Source organism: Anas platyrhynchos, chromosome 1, assembly GCF_047663525.1.
Source record: "Anas platyrhynchos isolate ZD024472 breed Pekin duck chromosome 1, IASCAAS_PekinDuck_T2T, whole genome shotgun sequence".
NCBI classification, from domain to species: domain Eukaryota; kingdom Metazoa; phylum Chordata; class Aves; order Anseriformes; family Anatidae; genus Anas; species Anas platyrhynchos.
Window position 1 is genome coordinate 671,030 of NC_092587.1, and position 22,521 is coordinate 693,550.

The window sequence follows — 22,521 nt, forward strand, 5'->3', positions numbered from 1 at the left end:
TAATACCAAAAGTAATACCCATACAGCAAAAATTCTTGTATTATCTAACTAACCTCTTCACCTTTCCTTCACTTGAAATATTTTGCTTGTAACTCATTAAAAGATCTTCACACCAGGGACTGTAGGCTTTGTGGGCTTCTGGTAGCCCCAGAGGGTAGAACAACCAGAACTGTTCACAGTCAAAGCCCAGAACTTGCAGCAACCGGTGGCTTCACAGGCACATTCTCCTTTGGCCTGGCAGCCGCTTTGCAAGCCTGCTCTTTGCAGAGCAAACGTTGAGCAAGTTGGGGATGAACACACTTCCCAGTTTTGTTTCCTGAAATATCTCTGAACTCGACACTGTAGTGCCTGTCCACTGGATGGTCAGCATATCCCAGAGACAAGCTCTAAAGGTGCTAGACCACAGGACATGGTAACAGAACTCCATGCTGCATAAACTTCCTGGTGTCAGCCCTTGGCCATTCCTACATGAGAAGTAGAAATAAGCATAAAGGCGTAACTTTATTTATTTATTTATCCTCGTGCTGTTAAGAATATGAGAATGTCTATACCAAGTCAAACCATGGCTCCATCTAGTGCAGGATCCTGTCTTAAGCATTGTCTATAAGCAGATGTCCAGGGAAATCAGGGTGAGGATATGATGAGGTTTCTCTTGGATAACCACCCAGGGAGTCTTCAACTCAGAGGTTTCTGTGCGCATAGTGCCCCCACAAAAAATATCCTCCATGGCTTTGTCCAATCTTTCTTTGAACCTGTTTCATGATTCCAGTTCATTATGCTACCGTGGTATTAAAAGTCCCCAGAGAGTGCTCAGCAGAAATAGCACAGCTTTGATCACAGCGATAGACTGAACAACGTGATGAGATGTAAAGTTCAATGCTCACTGGCCAAAATATTCCCTTTTTCTCCCAGCAGACCCCACATCTGCAAGCATTTGGTGAAATTGCTGATGTAATATAATGCATAGTTGCCAAAGCAATTTGATGGTGGGCATTACAGAATAAACATGAGAGCCGAAACGCAGGTGGTCGCCGTACTGCTGTGCCAAGACGTGGCTTTCTGCCATCCCGAGCGTTCCCTCTCACAAGCAGTTTTAAACCTTGACAACACTGAACTGTAACTGAAAAGAACCCGATATGGCCAGTAAATGGCTAGCATAGCAAAGCAGGCCTTGGCAAAGAACAGCAGACTCATGCAGAAGGCTAGAGCTGGGCAAGTTGGCTAACTCGTGTGCTCCCCCCTCCTCGATATTTCGGGTACCTGGCAAAGCTCTCATGCTGTGCCCAGGTAGAAAGTTAGCAGTAAGAACTGCAGGATCTGCCTTCTCTGGGTGCTTGCAATTCTTGCAATGTACAAGTTACGTTGCTGGTAGACCCTGCGTCTGAGTTCAGTCTAGCACATTTCAGCATATGTAACCCCTCAGAAGGGGAGTGGGGAGGTGTGACACGAGAACAGCGAGCTTCAGAGTGCGAGAAGCGCACATGGGAGCCGGCGCTGCCTGGTGGCACCCAGCTGTCTCACACTTGGCAGTTCAGTGTCGGCAGGTTCGATGAGCAAGTGTTCAATTATGTCAGTGCTGCGTTGGTCTGGAGAGCAGTCAGCTCAAATGGGAAGTATTGGACAAGACTGGTGGATTTAAAGCAATGTCAGATGTTTTGAGAGTCTGGCCACCCTTCTGTACCGAGTGAATGTGAACAAGGGGCCAAACTAGAAATGTTTGCACCAAGCAAAGAAAAGAAAAGTCACCTTAGAAAGAAGGAGGGGTGGGGGGAAGAAAGGGATGTCATATATCTAAATTGTGGTGAGTGCTGTACTCTGGATTCTCTGGAGAAGACCTCTCTGACCTGATTGTTCTTCTGTTTTTTTCCAGGTGAAGACGAGAAACTTGCTGCTTCTTTGCTAGATGGGAAGTTTCCCCGGAGCACATCGATGCAAGACACTGTTAGGGAAGGGCATGGGATTCCACCACCACCTCAAACAGCCCCACCCCCGCCTCCTTCTCCATATTACTTCGACACAGGCCCCCCGCCATCCTTCTCACCACCTCCACCCCCAGGAAGAGCTTATGATACCATAAGATCAAGCTTTAAGCCAAGCCTGGAGGCTAAGCTCCACGGACTCCCACAGGTCATTAGCGCAGCTGAGATGTACGATCAGGCGAGGACTTCCATTCCTTATCCTGAAAGGCAGAAGAGGGCCCGATCCATGATAATCCTACAGGATTCCTCTCATCTTCCTGTGGAGCCAACAGAGATCCCCCGGCCTGGCCCATCCGCAACCCCTCCAGAGAAGCTGAAGAGGAAGGGGAGAGTGATTGACAACCCGTATGCCAACATGGGTCAGTTCAACGTCAGCCTGTTTGCTCCCACCAAGCCACAGAGGAAGAAGAGTCCTCTCGTTAAGCAGTTACAAGTAGAGGATGCACAGGAGAGAGCAGCACTGTCCATCACTGGAGGCTTTACCAGGGAGCCCTCTCCCACGCGCAGGAGCCATCGCCTGAGTGGCGTGGAGTATCAGCACCACACGGGCATTGCTCAGGTCGAAGCCACAAGCATCCCCTTTGCCACTGCCATTGCTGGAGTCATGAAGGACAGAGACCGGCGTCTGGACGAGAAGCGGAAATCCACTGTCTTCCTCTCAGTTGGGGCCATCGAAGGAAGCCCCCCCAGCAGTGACATGCCATCCTTACAGCAGTCCAGGTCTATCGATGAGCGGTTGTTAGGAAGCCGAGATGTACTACTGCCTTCCCCTGTCTCAGCTTTAAAGCCATTAATTAGCAGCTCATCCTCAACGTTCATCCACCCCCTCACAGGAAAGCCCTTGGATCCAAACTCACCACTGGCACTTGCGCTGGCCGCAAGGGAACGGGCCCTCTCAACTCAAGTCCCATCCCGGTCGCCCACCCCGATCCACAGCCCAGACTCAGACAGAGCAGCACCCCTGTTTGTGGACATCCAAACCAAAGAACCAGAGAGGGGGGAGTTGGAGAGTTTAGTGTCCCCTGCGTATTCACCTGGAGGTAAAGGGGCAATTGGAACGGACTCTGGGACTTTGGCCCCTGCTAAGACCCCGTGGGGGACTCCGTCCACACTGAGAAAAGAAACTGAGGCAAGAGCAGAAACACCTGTGAAGGAGGAGAAAAAACAAGAAGACAAGAAGTCCATGATTATTAGTATAGTGGATACATCACAGCAGAAGACTGCTGGCCTTATCATGGTTCACGCCACAAGTAATGGCCAAGACGAGGTAGGACTTGAGGTAAAAGAGGAGAAGCCGGCTGTCCCTGAAGCATGCACAGAGCCAGCAGAGTCTCCCAAAGCAGAGACCCAGCCCAGCCCCGTGGGGAAGCCTCCGGTCAGTCCAGCCTCTGACAAGACACTGGGACAAGGGAGTTCGGAGGAAGAAGTGGAGCCCTACACGGTTACCCTCCCACCAGCTCAGTTGTCTTCAAGCGATGAAGAGACCAGGGAGGAGCTGGCCAAGATAGGGCTGGTGCCTCCACCAGATGAGTTTGCAAACGGGGTACTCGTCACCACCCCTGGCACACCAGTCAGCCACCTGGCTACGCCTAGCACGCCATCCATACCAGCGGCAGCAGTAGCACCTTCTACCACTGGCGGAACACCCTCAGGGAAGCCCTCTGATGCCCCCGTAGCCCCAGAGTCTGCTGCAGACTCAGGAGTGGAAGAGGTGGACACCAGAAGTTCAAGTGACCATCACCTGGAGACCACAAGCACCATCTCTACGGTCTCCAGCATGTCTACGTTGTCCTCAGAAAGCGGGGAGCCTACTGACACATACACTTCCTTTGCGGATGGACAAACTTTTATACTCGAGAAGCCACCAGTGCCTCCAAAGCCAAAACTCAAGTCCCAGCTCAGCAAGGGGCCAGTTACTTTCAGGGACCCACTTTTGAAGCAGTCTTCGGACAGCGAGCTCATCTCCCAGCAACATGCGGCCACTCTGGCATCAGCCAGCATTGGCCGGCCACGCTACCTCTTTCAGAGAAGGTCCAAGCTATGGGGGGACCCCATGGAGAGCAGGCCGATCCATGGGGCTGACGATGACAAGCCAACTGTGATCAGTGAGCTAAGTTCCCGACTACAGCAACTGAATAAGGATACACGATCACTGGGGGAGGAACCTGCCGGGTCCACCTTAGATCCCGGGAAGAAGTCACCGGTGGTCGCGGCACGGTAAGATGCTGGGCGCTGCTCGGGGAGGGGCTGGTGCGGGGCTTAGGCACCCAGAGGGACAGGGAGCTGCACAGGCAGGGTAGAGCTGCGCTGAGTAATTCGGGATGTGTTTGAGGGGCATTTCAGAGATGTCAGGACCTCTCAGCTGCACAGGGGAGAAAAAATGCCGAGACAAACTTCCTCGAGGTTGGCGTGAGTTGTTCGTGGCTCCTCTCTAGTACGCACCACACACGCAGAGAGCTCTCGCTGTTGTTTTTTCCCTTTAAATTGCCTTCCTGTTGTTTCATGTTCCTCCTCTGTCTTTATTCTATCGTTAAGCTGCTGTATTTAGTTGTGGGTTTCACTTCTAAATGTTTTCTCCTGAACAATTAATAATGATGTATGTTTCTCCAGTGCTTTTCATTTCAAAGGATCTCCAAACGTTGTCACACTGCGTAGTAGAGCTCTGGTCAGTCACTGCCATCACAAGGGTGGGCTGTGGCAGCCTTTAGAGAGGCCACAGCGACCCCACACACATTTCTTGGCTGAGGTTGCAGGTGTGAGCGAGGGAGGGCTGTGGCAGGATGCGGGGCTGAGTCCTGCCGAGCCCAGTACCACGAGCCCAGTACCACGAGCCCAGCACCACGCAGTGCCTCCTGCCAGCGGGCCATGGAGCTCGTGCAGAGGTCTCTGCATAGCACCAAAATACAGATCCTCTCAGCTCCTCATCCTCCTCCAGACCCAGAGCTGCTCAGGGCCTGGACAACCCATCAGGTCTAAAAAGTCACAGGTTATGGTGTGAATCCCCAGGATGTCAGAAGCCTTTCTCATTCAAATTCATGCTCAGATTTCTTCAGCCCTCAAGGTGCTCAGGAGCTGCCGGGTCCCCTCTCCCACGCTGCAGCTGTGCCCATCCAGGCAGCCTCACCCCCCGTGCCAGCCTCCCCCCTGGCTGGCACCCCTCGGCTGCCCCATCCCGCTCACCAGCTGCATTCAGACCTGCTGCCTCCATGGAGGTGGTGGCCCCCTTGGCCAGAGCTTTCACCCCAGCTCACCCACCAATCTAGGTGTAAAACTAGACCAAAAAACTCTAATTTAGAGTCTGAGATTTGAGAACAAACCCTTAGGAGGCTTAAAATTTTAGATACAGCAGGAAGGGACCCAAAGACACCAGTCACACCCTGCCCTTCACCCAAATGCCTTCCTGGTCACAGAGGCACCCTGAGCAGGTCCCACTGGCATCACAGTGTCCAGGCCACCCAGATGCAGACACTTGGCAGGGTCAGCAAGGTGACAGACCAGCAGGGAGCTCTGAGCTAAGGGGAACCTTCCTTTTGAGGTGTTTTATCTAACCAGAGCATCGCAGTGATGGATTACAAATCCGTGTAGTGCTAACACAGCCGATGACATTTCAAAGGCATGGGGGTAAAATGTCCTAACCTGGTGTAGCCCCGGAGGAGCGCTCGTGTATCTGCATCCTCCACCTGGCTCATATCTCCCTGCTGGTGCCTGCGGGCAGTGCCAGCCTGGCTGCACTGATACCCACCTCTGGGTAGGTGCCAGCTTGTAGTTATGATCACGGGGTGGAATAAGATCTCTGGATCCTGCCCTGCTATGCTATTTTATCTCCTTGATTTGGACCCAAATGCACATTACGGCCATTCCCTACAGACCGATGTCTGACGCATGGTCCCTCCTCCAAGCACTGCTCAGTTGGGAAACATCAGGTCCTGAGCTGGATGACCTTAGTTCAGTTGCATTTGGGGACCCTTCTGAAATAAGGCATGCCATGCCTCATATTCCTACGAACGCCTCTTCACGGCTGCAGGTCCCCCCCGTGTTCCAGCAGGCAGTGTGCCTCCCTGTCCCCACCTCTCCCGGGGGCAGCAGACCCCCGCCACAGTTCCTGCCCCGTGACGTGGTCTTGCTGCAATGTCCCCTCTGTGTGGAGACCCCGTCCTCCTCCTCGCCAGCACCTGCTGCCCTGCCCTGCAGGGATGTGCGCCCCTGCCTCCTGTCCTGTACCCACCCTGCCACCAAGCGTTTGGCATTTTTTGGCAGCCCTGCAGAGTTAAATATTTCTCATCTCTTCCTCTGAAAGTCATGGCCTTTCATCTCTGAAATTTTTATGCTCTTGGTTGGTGTCAAATGCTTAAAATATTTCCCAGGTAGTCAGCTGTAAATAGAGTATTTAATGATGTCAGTCACTCTCTTCATTGTGAAAATTCCTCTCTTTTATGAAATTACTGTAAATTCAGAAAATAATGGAAAGAACAGTTAGATAAGCTTAAATGACCCATTTCAGGACACATTTTCCAGTCCCTGGGCTTGTCCTGAGAACAATACTGAGGACAGTATTACCTAAATCTCCCACAACAGACACCCCAAAATACAGCAGTACTGCAATGGAGGGAGCGAGGTGGCACCACGCTGGCCCGATGCTGCTGCCAGCAGTGGTGGCCCTCGAGCATCCCTCCAGGGGCTGCGGGATGGGGCACCCTTTGTCCAGGCATCCTGACAGCCCAGGTGCTGCCGCAGCCAGAGCCGTGTTCCAGCCCCTCCGCAGGGCATTTGGAGGACTGCCCGGCTGTGGCCTGATTCGTGCTGCAGCTTTTTCTGTCATTCTCACATTTCACACTGCTCCAGAAACTGTCGTGAGCTGATCTGCGGCTCTTACCTAGAGCCAGAACGTGTCCTGGAGTCCCACAGGGCGCAGTGGGACGATGAGGGGCCCCTTGCACAAACCATCCGTGAGCTGCTGTCACTGTCGGTGTCACTGCAGGGGCTTGAAATGCCCCTGCGAGCAGGTGCAGCAGCTGGCATGCAGTTGCATGTTCATGCCTGGGATTCATTTCTAGCACATTAAATTCTGAATTTACAGTATTTACATCTGAGAGCAGGTAACCTCTCGTTGCACGTGCTGCCTGTAGCACAGGCGCTGGTGCAGCTCTTGCAGAGGTCTGTGAGGTCCTGGCTGGGGGCTCCAGGAACAGAAGACAGAAACTGCTTTCTCCATGACTAACTCTGACTATGTCTCCTTCCAAGACAGTCTTCCCCAGGAGGACATTTGACAAGAGGGACTGAAAAAGAGGTCAAGAAATACTGAGAATGAGAACCTAAGGTCAGAGTTGAGGCAACCAATAGAGAGAATACATATTCCATCGTCCCCAGTCATCAGGCCCTGTGTGAATGGCCAGGGCTGAGCACGTTGAGGGAAGCTTTGTTGCACCCATGCACTGTGCTTTTAGTTAGCTCCTGAAGCAGTAGCATGCCTACTTGCTCAGATCCAGCCTTCTGCACAGTGCTCACCAGGACACCGTGGTTTGGCGGTGGCAGTGACAGCAGAGCGCAGGGACAGCTTCCATTCACACTGTCTCATGGGACTCTGAGCTGACCCATGAGCTGGGAACACGCAAACGTTGCTCACCTGGGAGTTCCTCTGCCACTTTCTTTAACAAAGCATGTCTACGAAGGCTGACACGAAGCCAGCAGCAGCCATCTCCATGCTTAGCATGAATGTGACCCTTGAAGAGCCGGTGTCCCAAGACGCGATAGCCTTTTCTAAGCTGAGCTGCAGGACAGTGACCGGATGCCATGGCATGTACATGGCTTGAACTGCCGAGCACCCTGGGACAGAGCTGACACAGCAGCAGATGTCGTGCAGTTGTTCCACTGAGCAGGAGCAGTTGAAGGAACCTGCAGCTCAGAGCTGAAATGGATTCATTGTGTGACATCCATTATCCCAATAAAGCTGACGTTAACTAATGAGAGGTGTACGTTTCTGATTAGTGATCCAGTGAGTCAGAGCTAGCGATGAAAATGCCAGCTGAAGAGCTGCATCCTAGTACCAGATGCTGAAATCATGCTCCTCAGGGTGACTCACGCATTCAGTGTGCAGCATTCGAACATGTGTTTGAGATGGCATTCCTGTTTAATGTCCCTTTGTTGTGTGACTGGCCGTGGCCATCCAGCCTCATCAGGGTTGTGTCATTTCTCATCGTGCGTAGTCACACTCAGATCTAAACCTCCCACCTCTGCTAACAGGTTTGCTGGGATGCTGATCAGCCAGAACATAAAGCTAAATGTGAGCTCACGTTGACTCGAGCCAGAAGCATGTGAAGTGTCAACACAGTTCCAGTTTTGGGCTCCAGCTAATTCAGCCAAGAATCTGGGTTAGAGGGTGCTTTGCAAAGGGTTTTTGTTTGTTTGTTTGTTTATATTTAAGCAACAGCCGAACATGCCAAATGTATCATGTGAAGCACAATTTTAGATGCAAAACTGAGTTTTTCAGGTGCTGTTCTGGAAACCCACAACTGCTTTGTATTTCTACAGATCTGAAAGAGAGAGAGAAGAAAAATAAGCCCTTTAGGCATTTAGCTCCTAGGGTAAAGCTACCTCTTTCTATATAAACTCATCAATTAATTCTGTTTCAGTTAAATGGTGTAACATTTCTGGTGCAAGCTTTCAGCCGCTGCAGATACAACCCCCTGTTTCCTTGTAGGCTTTTTGTCTCTTCATGGTGTCTAAAGTGATGCACAAATCAGAGCTGAGCTTTCTTTCCAATGGTTAAGGGAACTGTCCATGGAGAGCTGCTGAAAAGCTAGAGATTGTCACTCACGAGGCCAGCTGAGATCTGTGCTACTCAGCCCCTTCCCCAGAGGGAGTTTGTGGCATATGGGAAGTTATTTGTGCTGCATGTAGGTTTTGCAGGAGGTGGCCTTTCCGATGAGGAATAGAGTCTCATGCAGAGTGCAAGCATCAGCCCCCGGCCTCAGGTGCTGGAAGGCTGCATCGCTCCAGCAGGCTGGCAGCTGTGTCCCCTGACGAAGTAAAACAGGGTGCGCCTCGGGCTGTCCTGGCTAGAGCAGCCTGACTGCTGATGGTCCCAAAGCCTGCTGTCCCCTGGACACCCTGAGGCCCCAGCAGCATGCCCCCGAGCACCCCACCTTTCCCAATGTGCTGGGTGAAACCTGCAGCCACTGATTAGAAGGGCAAAACTGCAGTGCCGTGGTGGAGCCATGGTGGGACTCAAGTCTGTTTTCCTGCAGCAGCTTGCTTGCAGATGCTTAATACATCTCTGCAGCTAACTATAAAAATGCTCCACGGACTCCCCGTCCTGGTGGTGGGAGGAAGGTGCTGCAGATGGAGGCGTGCAGCAGCGGGACCAGCAGCTCTGCTGCGGCTGCGCTCAGCTGGGGGCAGCTCTCCTTGCTTCCTGGTGATGGCTCAGACCGGTGTGCACAAAGGTGCTGTGGGCTCCTTGGTGACATGGCATTGTGCCAGCATTCGCTGCGGGAGGCCAGGATGAGGATGTGGCACTGCTGAGCCCAATCCACCCCGTGGGCTTTTCCACTTAGCCATGGGACTGCAGACAGCAAGGGGATGGGGAAGCACAGGCTGAGCAGAGATAAGCTGAGGGAGGCTGGGCATTTGGAAAATGTGGCACGAGTTTCTAGGAGCTACTGTGAAGAGCTAAATTCAGAGAACACCTGCCCCATAGGAACTCTCCTGAGTGACACCAGCCTGGAACCAGTTCGATGCTTCCTGCCACTGGTGCATGGGTAGGGTCTGTTTTTGATGTTGATGTGCATTGCCTACAAGGAGACAGGGGCTTTGTGGGTAGCAAGTCTCAGCATGTGTCCATATCACAGCAAGCACAGCTGGCTTCACCTCATCTGGTCACTAACATGTACTAATCACAGCTCATGCACTCATCACTCCTCCGAGTGAGTAGAAGAGCAAAGCGAGACTGACTCATGCTTGTCCGGAGTGAGATTTAGGGACAGCAGGGCAGGTGTTGGCTAGACCTCCATCAGCAGAGCTCTGGGTCCCACCAACACTGTGTCAGTGCTGAGGTGGCTCAAAGAGAAGAATGAAAGAGTCACTCACTGCTGATAACAGCCCAGGGAAGGTCCCATGGTGAGTTATTTGTCTCCCAGGTAGAGGAGAAGAGCTGTAAGGGATGTTCCTTTCAGGGCCTTAGCAGACTAGATGTGCACGTCATAGAAAAGGGGCTTTTCCTTTTTATGGAGAAAATTGAAGAGACGCTAAAATTACAATTATTTTGTCAACACAGAAGAGGCAAAGCAACTGTTTGTAAAGAGGCCTGCATGCTAACAGAGCAGTTTTGCAGGAAAACTTCCATGTTGACTCAAACTCCTAAGTGAAGGTTTAGGAAGAGATTGGCCTGGAGATTCCCAGAGGCAGCACAGGAGGAGACGAGGTGTCCTACAGCTACTGGCCCTAAATTTCCTAAAAAGAAGAGATCAGAGGAGGACAAAACAGGTTTGCTGCAACAAGAGATTATTAACGTTAGCTTAAGGTGCACGCAGCTCTTCTGTCCATAAAGCTCAGACCCTGCCAGAAACTCACTGTTGTAAAAGTTCAGCAACAGGCAGGCAGGAGCCCAAGTCTGAAAGACTCAGAGTCCAGGTACATCACCAGCTGCAAAACTGCCCAAGAAAATGTCACTGGAGGCTCAGATCCTCTTGTACGGAAAAGCATGAGAAGGAGAGTGCTCAAAGTGCATTTAGAAGTCCTCTTGCTCTTCTAGGTCACTCCTTGAGTGTAGCGAGTCCGTCACCGTGACACGGCCGGGACGCCTTCGCTGGCGGTGCCTGGCATTCCCAGGGGATAACCATGCTTCCTCAGCACGCCGTCCTGCCTGGGCGCTGCCTGTGCGCGTTTGCTTCGGGTTGCACAGGAGTGAGCCAGATTCTGTCCCAAACAGCACAGGCTTCACTTGGTGCCGGTGACCTGCACCAGCTACCAGCCAGTACTTCCCACCTGCAGTCCTTGTTTGGCCAAGCAAATCCCATCTGGAAGACTGTAACTGTCCTGCTTCCTTCTTCCCCATTGGAGTCTGGTGCAGGCATGAGAAATTCCTATGAATTTCTTTGCATTAGGAGTACAACCTGCAGAAAAAAAAAAGAGAAAGAAAAAAAGAATGAAACCAGAGATTTTTTTTTTATGTTTGTACTCCCCATGCCAAACTGAAACATGGTGGGGACTTGCAGGAAACACCAAGGGCCTGGCACTGCAGCACGTGGAGGCAGCGAGTCTCGGCTAGGAGGAGGTGGGCAATGCCGGCCAGATGAGCCGAGGCCGAGGGGTTTCGCAGTGCACAAGGAGGCAGTTTTAGGAAGTTCAACACCCAGGCAGAGGCTGCAAGGCCGTCCTTGCCCCATGCCCCATGTCCCACCTCCGTACTGGATATCAAATGCTGCACTATTTTTTTTCCTCCAGAGCCTTTCCTGCCAGCTCAGGGCCGGTGTTTTGGCACAGCACAGACTCCTAGCAAAGCATTAACACAAACTCGTGTACCAGAGAAACTGTGATTATCCCCTTTGGGAAACATCAACTCACTTGCAAGGCCCTAATAATACTCCATTGACCTGCAGTTGTAGCTGTTGTTCTCACAGTCATAAAAACAAAACACTTAACACAGATACTTGGTAAAGTCAGAAAAGATGTTGAACTGTATTTGCCACTCTTTCTTGTTCTTGCTGTGGACCATTTTTTTCTCATGCGTATGTTCTTTCCTTCCCCTCCTTCTCCTCCCCCTTCTGCTCTTCCCCAAATTTCTGCCCCGTCCCGTCCCTTTTCTCTTCCCCTTCCCCCTTCTTCTTTTCTCAGCTGTTACCAATAGCACTGTTGAATTGTTCAGGCTTTGGCTGTTGAACTCATGCAGTTACGACTGTCCCATTTCCCCCAATAAACCACACCTCAGCGAGTGCGGAAACCACCTGAACGCCCCCGGCCCCAGAAGCCCCCCTGGCGGTTCCCTGGGCCCCCCACCCAGGCGCGACCCCCGGAGCCGCTGGGTTTCGGTCACTTCGGGCCCAGCGGCCGGGGTCCCGCTGCCCCCCCTGCCCCATGCCCCCTGCCCCAGCCGCTGCCCCCGGTCCCGCAGGGGCTGTCCGGGCCGCGGCCGTGTGCCGACCTCTGTTCACTCCGTGTTGTTGCTGCGCCCGGACCGGAGCTAACATTCTCTCTCATTGCTCTCTTCCTGCTCTCACATCTGCATGTCCGCGCTGCTCTGTCTAGAACCGCCTCTGGCCTCAGGAGGGTGGGCGAGTTGTGTAAGTGAGCATGTTCTCATCTCATAGCAAACTCATGTCGTCCCCGCGCCGCCCGCTCCCCGCTCCCCGCTCCCGCGCCCGCCCGGCCGAGGGCAGGGAGCGGCGCCCGCCCTGCCTCGTGCGTGTCCGCCCGCCCGTCCTCGTGTGCCCCGTAGCATGTCCGTGTCCCCGTCTCGTGCCCTTGTGTGCTGCTGCCTCCTGCGAGACCACTGAGGAAATTCCCTCGGGCTTTGATGGCGCCCGGCCCATGGCTGGATGAGACCCCACGCCCCAGCCAGCCAGGGCTGCCCCCCAGGAGCAGGCTCCTTGCCGAGCCCCCCGGCAGCTCCCCGTGCTCAGAGGTGCCCCAGGACCCTCCCTGCCGGTCACCTCCTGGAGCCGTAGCCTGGTGACAGAGCAGGCAGCCTTTTGTGCTCTTCCTACATCCAAAATCGTGCAGAGCCCCCAGGCCTGAGCCCAGCTGAGGGCAGTGAAGGGTGGGCCTGGAAGGGGACAGTGGCCCACAGCCGGTGACAAGCAGAGCCCCAGGGAAGCCACCACAGGCACAGACTTAAACCACAGAGTGTGGTTTACCTGGGACTGCTGCGGGGAAATCACACGGCAGAAAACTGCCTCCCTTCTCCCCAGCTGCTCAATGGCTGCTGGAGAAGTCCTTGCTGGCACAGCACTTGGCCCGTGTCCCCAGCAGGTCTCGGCTGCCCCCGGTGCTGCTGGCGGTCCTGGCAGGCCCCTGGCTGGCCAGCTTTGTGCACTCACCTGGCGGCAGGAGCCCTTTGCCTCCCTCCTCCCCAGGAATATGGCCCGCGGGCTGCAGGAGCTCTGCAGGGCTCGAGCTGCGGCACGTGCTCCCGATCCAGGCTGCGCCCCAGGTGAATTTCCCCAGTGTGCATGGCCAGCTGTGTGGTCTTGGTTGTGCTTCTTCCGTGTTTGTCTGTCTGTCCTGTTTTTTTTTTACCCGTAGTGTGTATGAAACTAGCTACCTACACCTGTGTTGCTTCCATGTGTGAAAGCAAACCCAGAGCATACCCGGAGCTCTGGACAGTCTCATGTTTGATTTTACTTGTCATTTTCTGCCAATTGCTGAATTTCCCAGTCTGCGTCCCCTTCCCGGTGTCCAGCTGGACAGGGCCAGTCCCTGGGAGAGCAGAGTGGCAGCACACTAGGACACTCCTCTTGCCAGATGCCATACACCACCGCTGGGCTGTTGGTTTCTCCTGTACCGCTTTCCAGACAGCCGCGTGGATGCCATCCGCAGGGACCAGGTCTGCTCCACTCCCGGGCTGTGTCACGCAGCCGCTTTAAGCAGTGTGGGAAGCTCAGGTGCCATCTGCCCCAGTCCTGCTGGGGAGAGGTGGTGGAGCCCGTAGGTACAGCTGGAGATGGGGCACTGTCCCGGCTAGAGCTGGGCAGAAAGTGGCGCCCCAGGTTTGGCACAGAAATCTTGCTTTGTTTGCCTCTGGTCAGCGGTGGGAGGGTCCTGCTCATGTCATTGCATACGCCCATGTCTTCATGCATTCCGTCCTGTTGCTGGTGTCACAGAGTCTGAGTGTTGGGGGTGCTGCACCCAGGGGAGGCTGTCCCCCCACCCCCCCGTCACTGCTGCGGGCACTCGGGCTCGTCCCCCAGCTCTGTGCTGCGTGCAGCAGGATGGGGACAACTTAGAGGCTGCCCAGACCTGGCTTCTGCCCCCCACCCCGTGGGGACACTGCCCAGCGGTCCCAGCACAGCACCAGCTCGTCAGACAGCATTAACGTGATTATCAGTGTTTGGAACGAACCGGAGCCAATTCCATCCCCGTTCAGCTGAGCAGGCATTTCAGACAATGCTCCCAGCCCACACCCGGCCATTTGGGCTCAGCCAGCGCTGCTCCCGTCCAGCCCCAGCTGGCTGCGTGTCCCCGTCAGCTCCTGTTCCTGCTCTGCTGCACATCCCCATTGGCGTGACAGCTTCAGACACCACCTCGCCTGCGCCCAGCATCCCGCTGAGCCGCGAGCGCAGCCGGGACAGGGACCGGGCGCTGCAGAGGGGCTGCGGCACAGCAGCAGGCAGCGGGGGGCCCGTGGCCAAATGGGGCTGTGTGAGCACGAGCAGGAGGGGGGGCAGCAGGCACCGACTGCACAGGGGCTTTAGGGAGTGGTGTTATTCCCAATTATAGTGCAAAAAAGTCAGCTGGTGTCTTTGTCCAAAGTGACCGGTGATGAAACTGGATGTGCAATCCACCCCGTTTTTCACCTTTAATATTTTCCTAGCACAAGTTTTTGCATTTAATTTCCTGGAAAGGAGGGGTGGTGTAAAACCCGGATATTTTCAGGCTGCACTGAGGAGACTCGTTTCTACACCACTTCTGAGGCCTGATCAGCTCAGGCGCAGAAGTGCTTGCTGCTGGCTGGAGGCAAGTCGTTAGCTCTGTGTAACGATGTCCTGCAACCCCGTGAGTTAACCTTCTGTGTCACCAAAATTCAAACGCTCCTAGACCAGCTTTCCCACTCGTCAGTCCCATCGGGTCAGTCATTTTGTGCACACGAGTAGCCTTCCCGTGTGTCACAGCTCCTCACCTGAGCAGAAAGCTCCAGCCCAGCCTTTCCGTGCAGGTGCCTGAGGTCAGGCCCAGAGCTGAGCCCAGCGCTGACACTGGCGATCGGTGGCACCAGGCAGGAAGAGGAGCCCGAGCCCAGGGCAGGTTGTAGCTGTCGGTGTTAGCACGGGAAGAGCTGGGTGTGCATGAAGGCAACAAAACAGTTCTGCTGCAGTCTCGGTGCCCGGCCAGCCGAGAGCGAGCCTCACCACTCCGTGCCAGCACTGGAACGGGCTGGGACTGCAGCGCCTGGGGCAGGGCTGGCTGCCAGCAGGCAGGGTGACAGGGAAGGTGGCAGTGCCTGCACGGCTTGGTTTGGCCTGCAGGTGCCTGCAGCTGGTGCTGACGGAGAGGGGAAGGCTCTGCCGGCTCTCAGAGCTCAGCTCTGGGAATTAGGAAGAGAAAAACAACACCGATGTGCCCTTCCTCCTCTGATCTGAGACCAGCAGGAGCAATAAATAGGAAGAGCCTTGGGTCCTTATATTCCAGTCACTTTTTCAACTAGGAACTCACTTCTGAGGCGTTAGGTGCTACACGGGGCCCGTTAAATGGCCGCTGTGCATCAAATGCCCCAAATCTGCCAGCAGCCAGTGGCCTCCAGTGTCCCATGATGTGCACAGAGCCTGCTGAGCACAGGCACTGGCCGAGGTCAGACTCCTGCGACCGGGAGCCAGGAGCTCAGCAGAGGGTAGGACAGGCAGTGCTGGCTCAGGAGACGGCTCCCGATGAGGTTTGTAGGACACTGGTGAGCTGGGAAGAGCAGGTGAAGGAAGGACAGTTCGTGCCTTGGGGTCAGGTGAAAATACTCTACCAGGGAACAGCCAGAAGGGTCCTGGCTGCAGGAGTTTGATAAGAGGAAAGAAGAGGGAAATGCATGGAGAGAGAAAAAGTGGGTTTGAAGCAAGGAGACGTTTACACCGAGAAGCCACAAAAGGGCTCAAGGGTTTTCATGGCTCTGTTTCATTGCAAAAATGTCTTATAAACAGTTTGGGAGAGCAAAAAATAAATAAATCGATAAACCCAGCAAAAGGGGAATTTGCTTTCATCTGACCATGACTGAGGCTGGTAAGGGACGTCTCTCTCCATGAGGAAGGCAGTGCATTTGTGGAGAGATCGGGGGCAGTGGACAGTTCGTCTTGACTCATAGGTGAGCCTCATCCTTTGGCATTTTGCCAGTTCAGGGCTCAGTCTGCAGCTGCACCTTGCACTTCATCAAAGCCCAAAGCCTCAGAGCAGCAGATCCATCCAGTTGTCCAGGCAGGTGTCCTGTCTTGTCCACATCATGCCCTTCATCTGCTCAAGGAAGCATCACAAGTCCTTAGCTCTTTTTCCATCAGAAGCACAGCTGCAGAGGCATCCTACTCCCACGTGAAGGGCCATGTATAGTGTGATGAAGAGCAAAAAATCATCATGACGTGGTAAATGAGGAGTAGCAGGCTCAGCTGCTATCAGTGATACCATCCCGTTGCTCAGTTTTTGTTTTGTCCTCATGTAGTGAGGTACCAGCCTAGAACAGTGACACAGTAGCTTTCTGGAGGAGATTTTCGTACTCTGCTTAAAGTGATACACAAGAATCCAGAAAATCATTTGTTACCTCTAGCACAGCTTCCACCAGGCCAGTCTTAACATGCTCCTCAGGTGGAGAGCCTCAGGCCCCCCGTTTGTCTCTAGCTAGCAGGAATTTCCCAGAAGTGCACCCAGGTCTGAGTGCTTTGAAGGCATCCAGGGCTTCCCCTGCTGCTTCAGTCAGGTCTGCATCACCTACAAACCTGACACATGCACCTTATTTTCCATTTTGTCTGCTTGCCTTTATCTTCCATGGATTTGTTCGTTTTCTGTCCCCACTGAGCGTGTCGTACTTGGTGCTTTCTGTACCTGACGGTGTTCCCTGATGCAGCATGCCAGAAGCCATGGCTTAAGTGGCTTTCCCTCTGTGCTTCTCTGGGAGAGCAAACAACTTCCAAAAGCAGTTGTGTACTTCGTTACGCTGCTTTCTTCCACTGGTCGCTCCCATGCTTGTGGGGCACAGAGCTTCTGGCCACGTGCACTGCTGTCCTGTAGTCGTGTCATCTACGAGATTTGCCAGTCCTTCATGATCTGGCATTAGGGTTATGAACAAATTCCATTGTTCAAGTGAGTTTGTCTTGCTGAACACCTGAACAGCAGCATAGAGCTGGCCTGAGTCTCTTGGTTGGTTGCTACGTGTTCACTATGTGCTGATTAAGCTATAGAAATCAGTTTTCCTTCTCTTTTTTGTCCCCAGAGTCAAGGGGACAAAATCCATGACAGTTCTAGGGCTTCTTCCATTTTCAGCTCTGGAAATAAGTAGAAGTCCAGTCCTGAGCAGGCTGAGGAAGTCCAGAACTTGACGTCTTAGATTTAGAAACTCAAATCTCCCCCCTCCTTTCCTTGCAAGCAGTGAAGGTTTTCGTTGTATGGCGGTGTGACATGGATGAAGGAGATGCTGGCTCTAAATAGTACCCCATGCAGAGAGGTGTCACTGGTGCACGAGCCTTGGTGCGGGGATGTTTGTCCTCTGCAGGCCACTTCACTGCCTCGCTTGTCTTCCACTTCTTCAGTGCTGGCAGTTCTGCTCTCATCTGGAAACTGAAGTCTTGGTGCCCAGCCTGCACGACTGCTGAGGACCTCCAGCAGTGCAGTGCGAGACCCGCTGGGCTCCTCCGCATTTCCCTCTCCAGACAGAGAGCTGCACGTGGATTGTTTGCGTTGTCTTGTCGGTGGTGAGGTACCGTGATGGGACCTGAGCTAAACGCAGCGTGCTTCGACTCTGGACGCTTGGCTCAGGGGAGCTGTGTTTGTTCCACATTCACAGCCCCTGAGGAAGGCCACTCTCTTGGGCAGGCAAGTGCGTGTTCTGCTGCCAGCTGCACGCGTCTCAGGAGCAAAGCCAGCAGCCCCTGCTCCAGGCTGTGCTTCAGGAGCTGGGCATCGGGAGCACAGGAGATGGATTATTAAAACGGAGGAATTATTTCAGAGTAAGAAGTAGGACTTACTTGTTACTGGTCTTGCTTACTGGTCTTGTGTTTTACAGAGGAAAAAAGTAGAAGTGAATTGCTGGAGTAGCTTGTCACTGTGGCAAAAGGTTAATTGCAGGGATTCAGTGTTTTGTAGTACGGTCCCATTAAACGTTAGTAACAGAGTTACTAATTATATGAAAACCACAGTAATTAATGAGAATTCATGGTTTGCAGAAAACATGGAAGTGTGGGGGACATTGAACTTAGAGAGGACAATGAAGAACTAGAGGGAACCTGGCCAAGCCAGGTGAGAGAATTGTGTGAGAGCAAAGGAAGTTCAGTGTCAATGCACGGAAAGGAACGGGCAGCTGAGTGCAAAAGGTAAATTCTGCAGGTCAAAGAGCGCAGTCCCCAGCCATGGATTTTGACCTCATAGAGGCTTCTTGGAAAACCTCACAGAGGGTTCTTCCACTGAGCAGCTGTGGCGAAAAGAAATCATCATCTTTAGCGCTGTGCTGATGTGAGCAGTGCTTTCTCATCGGGACATCTGCTGCTGGCTGCCTGCAGGTCTGTGCTGGTCTCCCACCTCTGAACTCACAGAATCCCGGAATGGTTGAGGTTGGAAGGGACCTCTGGAGATCGTCCCACCCTGCTCAGGCAGGGCCACCTCGAGCAGCACACCCAGGACATTTTCAGGTTTTTACTGCCTCCAGGGATGGAGACTCCACACACCCTCTGGGCAACCTGTGCCAAAGTTTGAGAAGAGCCTGGCTCTGCCTTTTTCCCCTCCTTTCCATCAGGTAGTCAGGCAGTGATGAGATTCCCCCTGAACCTTCTGCAGGCTGAACAGTCCCAGCTCTCGCAGTCTGTTTCTGTGTCACACGCTCCAGTCCCTTAAACCATCTTCCTGGCCCTCTGCTAGGATCTCTCCAGTATACCCATGTCTCTCTTGTACTGGGGAGCCCAGCACTGGACACTGCTCCACGTGTGCCCTCACCAGTGCCAAGAAGAGGGACAGGATCACCTCCCTCGACCTGCTGGCAGTGCAAGTCCAAGATACCATCGTTCTTACAGAAGGACACATTGCTGGATCATGTTCGACTCGGTGTCCAGAAGGACCCCCAATTCCTCCTCCACAAAGCTCTTTCCACCTGGTTGGCCACCGGCATGCCCTGGAGGATGGGGCTGTTCCCCCATCCCAGGACTTTGCATTTCCATTGTTGGACTTCAGGAGATTGCTCTTGGCCCATTATTCAGTCAGTCAGGGACACTGAGGGGCAGCATTTGGTTTATCAGACACCCCTCCTTGTTTTATAAACCCATCTGCAAACTTGCTGAGGGCATCCTACGCCCCATCATCCAGGCAATTAGTGACGAAGACATAAGTGGTTTTGGCCTCAGTACCAGCAGCCAGAGTACACCACAGTTACCTGGCCTCCAGCTGGACTGGACGGCTGACCGCAGTCCTTCACATCGCCTGGCAGCTCCTCCAGTTCCCAGCCAACCTCATCTGCCACTTGTCCAGCGCATGCTCCGCTGCTTTGCCAGGGAGGCTGTTATTGGAGATGGCTTTTTGGCCTTGCTGAAGTCAAGATAAAAAATATCCATTGGTCTCTCCTCTTCCACCAAGTTCATCATTTGGCTGCGGAAGGCTGCCAGGCGGATCAGGCACGACTTCCCCTTCACAAAGTCACAGTCACCTTCTCGTCCTCAGTGTGGCTGGAAATGGTTTTTGGGGCAATTCGCTCTGTCTCCTGCCCAGGGACCGGTGTGAGGCTGGCCAGCCTGGCGCTCCCTGCGTGCCCCTTCCTGAAGGCAGGAGCTCCCGAGGCGTTACAGCACTGCTCTGCTGAGCAGCCAGACTGAGACGGGCACCGCGAGCGGGCTGCCACTGCCAAACACTTGCTCCGTGGGCTGAGCACGTTGGCTGCCACAGCACCTCGATAGGCAGTGGGGAAAGAAAGATTGCTGTCTGGAGGCTGCTCATCACCGTTCTCAAAAGAGAAGTGCCCTACTTCTGAGTTCTCCCAGAAATGCATACCTTCCCACTGGAAACAGCATCGGGAATGAGTCTGATGATTTGGGAAGTTGGCCTGAGATTTCCGGGCAGTGGCACGCTCGTGTGACCTGCAGCAGTGCTGCTGCAGCAGGGTTGTTCCATGCATGAAGTACCGTGTGTAGCCACGTCCTTTGCACGAGCTGATTGTACTGCTCTTGTGCAGTGCAGCAGCTGCTTTCAGAAGGCATCGACTTCATCTGTCACACACAATGCAGTCGCTGTGCCCTGCAGAATCTGAGCCCTGTGAAAGCTGCGCTGGCTCTCCAGCAAAGCGGCTGCACATCACCTGTGCCAGGGCTTAGCTCCCGTGGCCATCGGTAAGGACACGGCATGTACAAGTCTGACCCTTTCTGGAAGCATGAGACCGGTTGCACATGACCAGCACTGCTGAGCTGTCTCCTCTGCATTTTAAGTCTGACACGCCAAGGACACGAGAGCTCTGCCCGTGGTACCCCATCTTCGCAAACTGCTCCACAGGACCAAGCTGCTCTGCTCTGCAGGACTTCATGCATATGTGCTGCCCACAGTTCTGCATTTATTTGTGCTCAGGAGGCTCCATGCAGAAGCATATAATCCCTTAGACTTACAAGCTGTAGCAATTTTATTCTTTTTTGCTCATTCTTGTGTAAGAGGGACTTGTCCAGTTCTTCTTCAGCATCATCAGGCCCTCCAGATGCTGGCAGTTAGTGCATTGCCTTCAGGAGGGACAGTACACTGTACAATTACCCCCACTTGTTTGTGTCGCTTCTGTAGGTGTTCCCTCTCTGTATCCCTTTGTGTGTTTTTTTTTACTGTGAAAGAGAATAATTCAGGAGTGCCAGATTTAATGAAAATGGTGGCTGCACGAGTAGAGTCCTAAGAAAAAATGACAGCAGGAAATTAGATTGCCTTCAGAGAAAATCCTTCCTCTCGGTAGTTCTTCAGATAAGCCTCACGCACTGTTAGGCACCCCTTCCCCTGCAGGACTTGTGTTACGGGGATAAGCTTATCCTCTCTTTGGATTCTTTTGCTGAAAGCCAGTAACAAATTTCTTGCTGAAATTCAGTACTTAAGTATGAGCAGTGGGTTAGCAAATGGTCCCCGAGAAGAGTTCATAAATCTTCCATTAATGCAGCTGTGGTGCAGTGCACTGCGTGGAAGCAGGATGGCTGTGAGGCTGCCTCTTTTCCTGTGGGCTGTCTGTCTGGATAGAGCTGACAGCTTGGGGCACAGAGCTCTTCCCTAGGTCTGACATGACGAGGTTTTGCCTGGTGCTCTGCTAATGGGGACTCTCCCAAGGTTTTGCGAAGTGTATTTATTTCTTTACAGCTTTTTGCCCATACTCCTCCACCAGCACCACCAAATAAAGCGTGTCCAAACTGACTGTCGGCAAGATCTGAACCTCAGGCAGGGATGGGAAGTCCCCCTTCCCCTGGTGCAGCTTCGTCACATAGCAAGCAGCACGTGGGAGCAACCAGCTCTCACCAGTCTTTGTCCTCCTTCCCATGAAAATGTTGTTTTCATGGTGACAGGTAGCACAAGTGCTTCTGATTTGTGGTTTAGAGGCTATCCAGAGCTGTTTTCTTTCAGTTCTGTACTCTTCCCTTTTGCCCTCCCTTTTCAGAGACAGTTCTCTTGAGAAAATTCTAGAAAACCAAATCCTGTTGAAACGAGAGCTGTAGAGGTGCGATATCATCTGTGTATGAACCTTCCTAGGCAGCAACAACCAAAGTTTCCAGATGCAGTAAAGCAGAGAGAGAGAGAGAGGATTAGTCTCTAATCCTGACCTTAAAGCACGGCCTGGCCACAATCCCAAATCGCACCGAGCTCCATGTCAGAGCCTTTGGGTGCGCCGAGCACTGATGGAGGCTCACGAGAGCAGTCGTGTCTCGGTGATCTGGTAGTGAAGGTTGTTCATCACGTGCAGTGAATCCTTCATGCAGTCCTAATAAAAAGCAGTGGAGACGCCTTTGAACACCGGTAGGAAAACACCTGGAAGCCAAGAGCAGTGAGAACAAAGACTTGCTGAGCAAAAGCAATGGATTTCTTTTTGGAATGATTGGTGGTGCATTACCTCTGTTGCTGAATCCTCCCTGGTCTTTGTTACTCTTGAAGAAATTGGGACTGAGATACAGAGTTCAAAGAAAGAACGCTCATCCATTAGCCACTTATTCAAGCAATCTGTGGTTTAATACCTTCAGTAAAAGTATTCCCAGAAGGCTTAATTAGCTGTCCTGCAAATGCGTAATCCCTCTTCGTTTGGTTATAACTTCCTTTTTCAGCAAGCTGGTGTTTCTTTGCCTTGAGATTGCTTCCCATGAGACCTGTTCTCCCCCTCTTACTGATTTCAGTCAGTTCCATGCATATGCTGTGGTGTGCAAATCAGGCCTTGCATTCTGCATCTCAAAGGCTGCTTTTTCTGCCTGCTCTGAAGAAGCAATCCGGGCAACCAATCTACTGCTACCGCTGTTGCCAGCAGACTGCCATCACTGAACTCTGCACGACAAGGGGTAGAGCTGCCAGAACCTGGACTTGTTCTGAAAATGAAAGCTTGAAGGCAGCCCTGTAACAGCTATCAGTGCTGCCACAGTGAAATCTGTGACAGCCAGCAACCCCACCACTTCTTCGCTGCTCATCTTCCAAGGCCCAGTTGGAGCATCGCTGGAAGTGGAAA

At 53.1% G+C, this 22,521-nt stretch overlaps 1 protein-coding gene across 3 annotated transcripts in view; it reads left to right on the forward strand.

The window, feature by feature from the left end:
* SHANK3 (SH3 and multiple ankyrin repeat domains 3) overlaps positions 1 to 22,521 on the forward strand; it is a 363,910-nt gene that overhangs the window by 334,402 nt on the left and 6,987 nt on the right. For all 3 annotated transcript variants that reach the window (XM_038180780.2, XM_038180783.2, XM_072035934.1), the window contains one exon: positions 1,871 to 4,196. In XM_038180780.2, the coding sequence (XP_038036708.2) occupies positions 1,871 to 4,196 (2,326 nt within the window). The remainder of the gene's footprint in view (positions 1 to 1,870; positions 4,197 to 22,521) is intronic.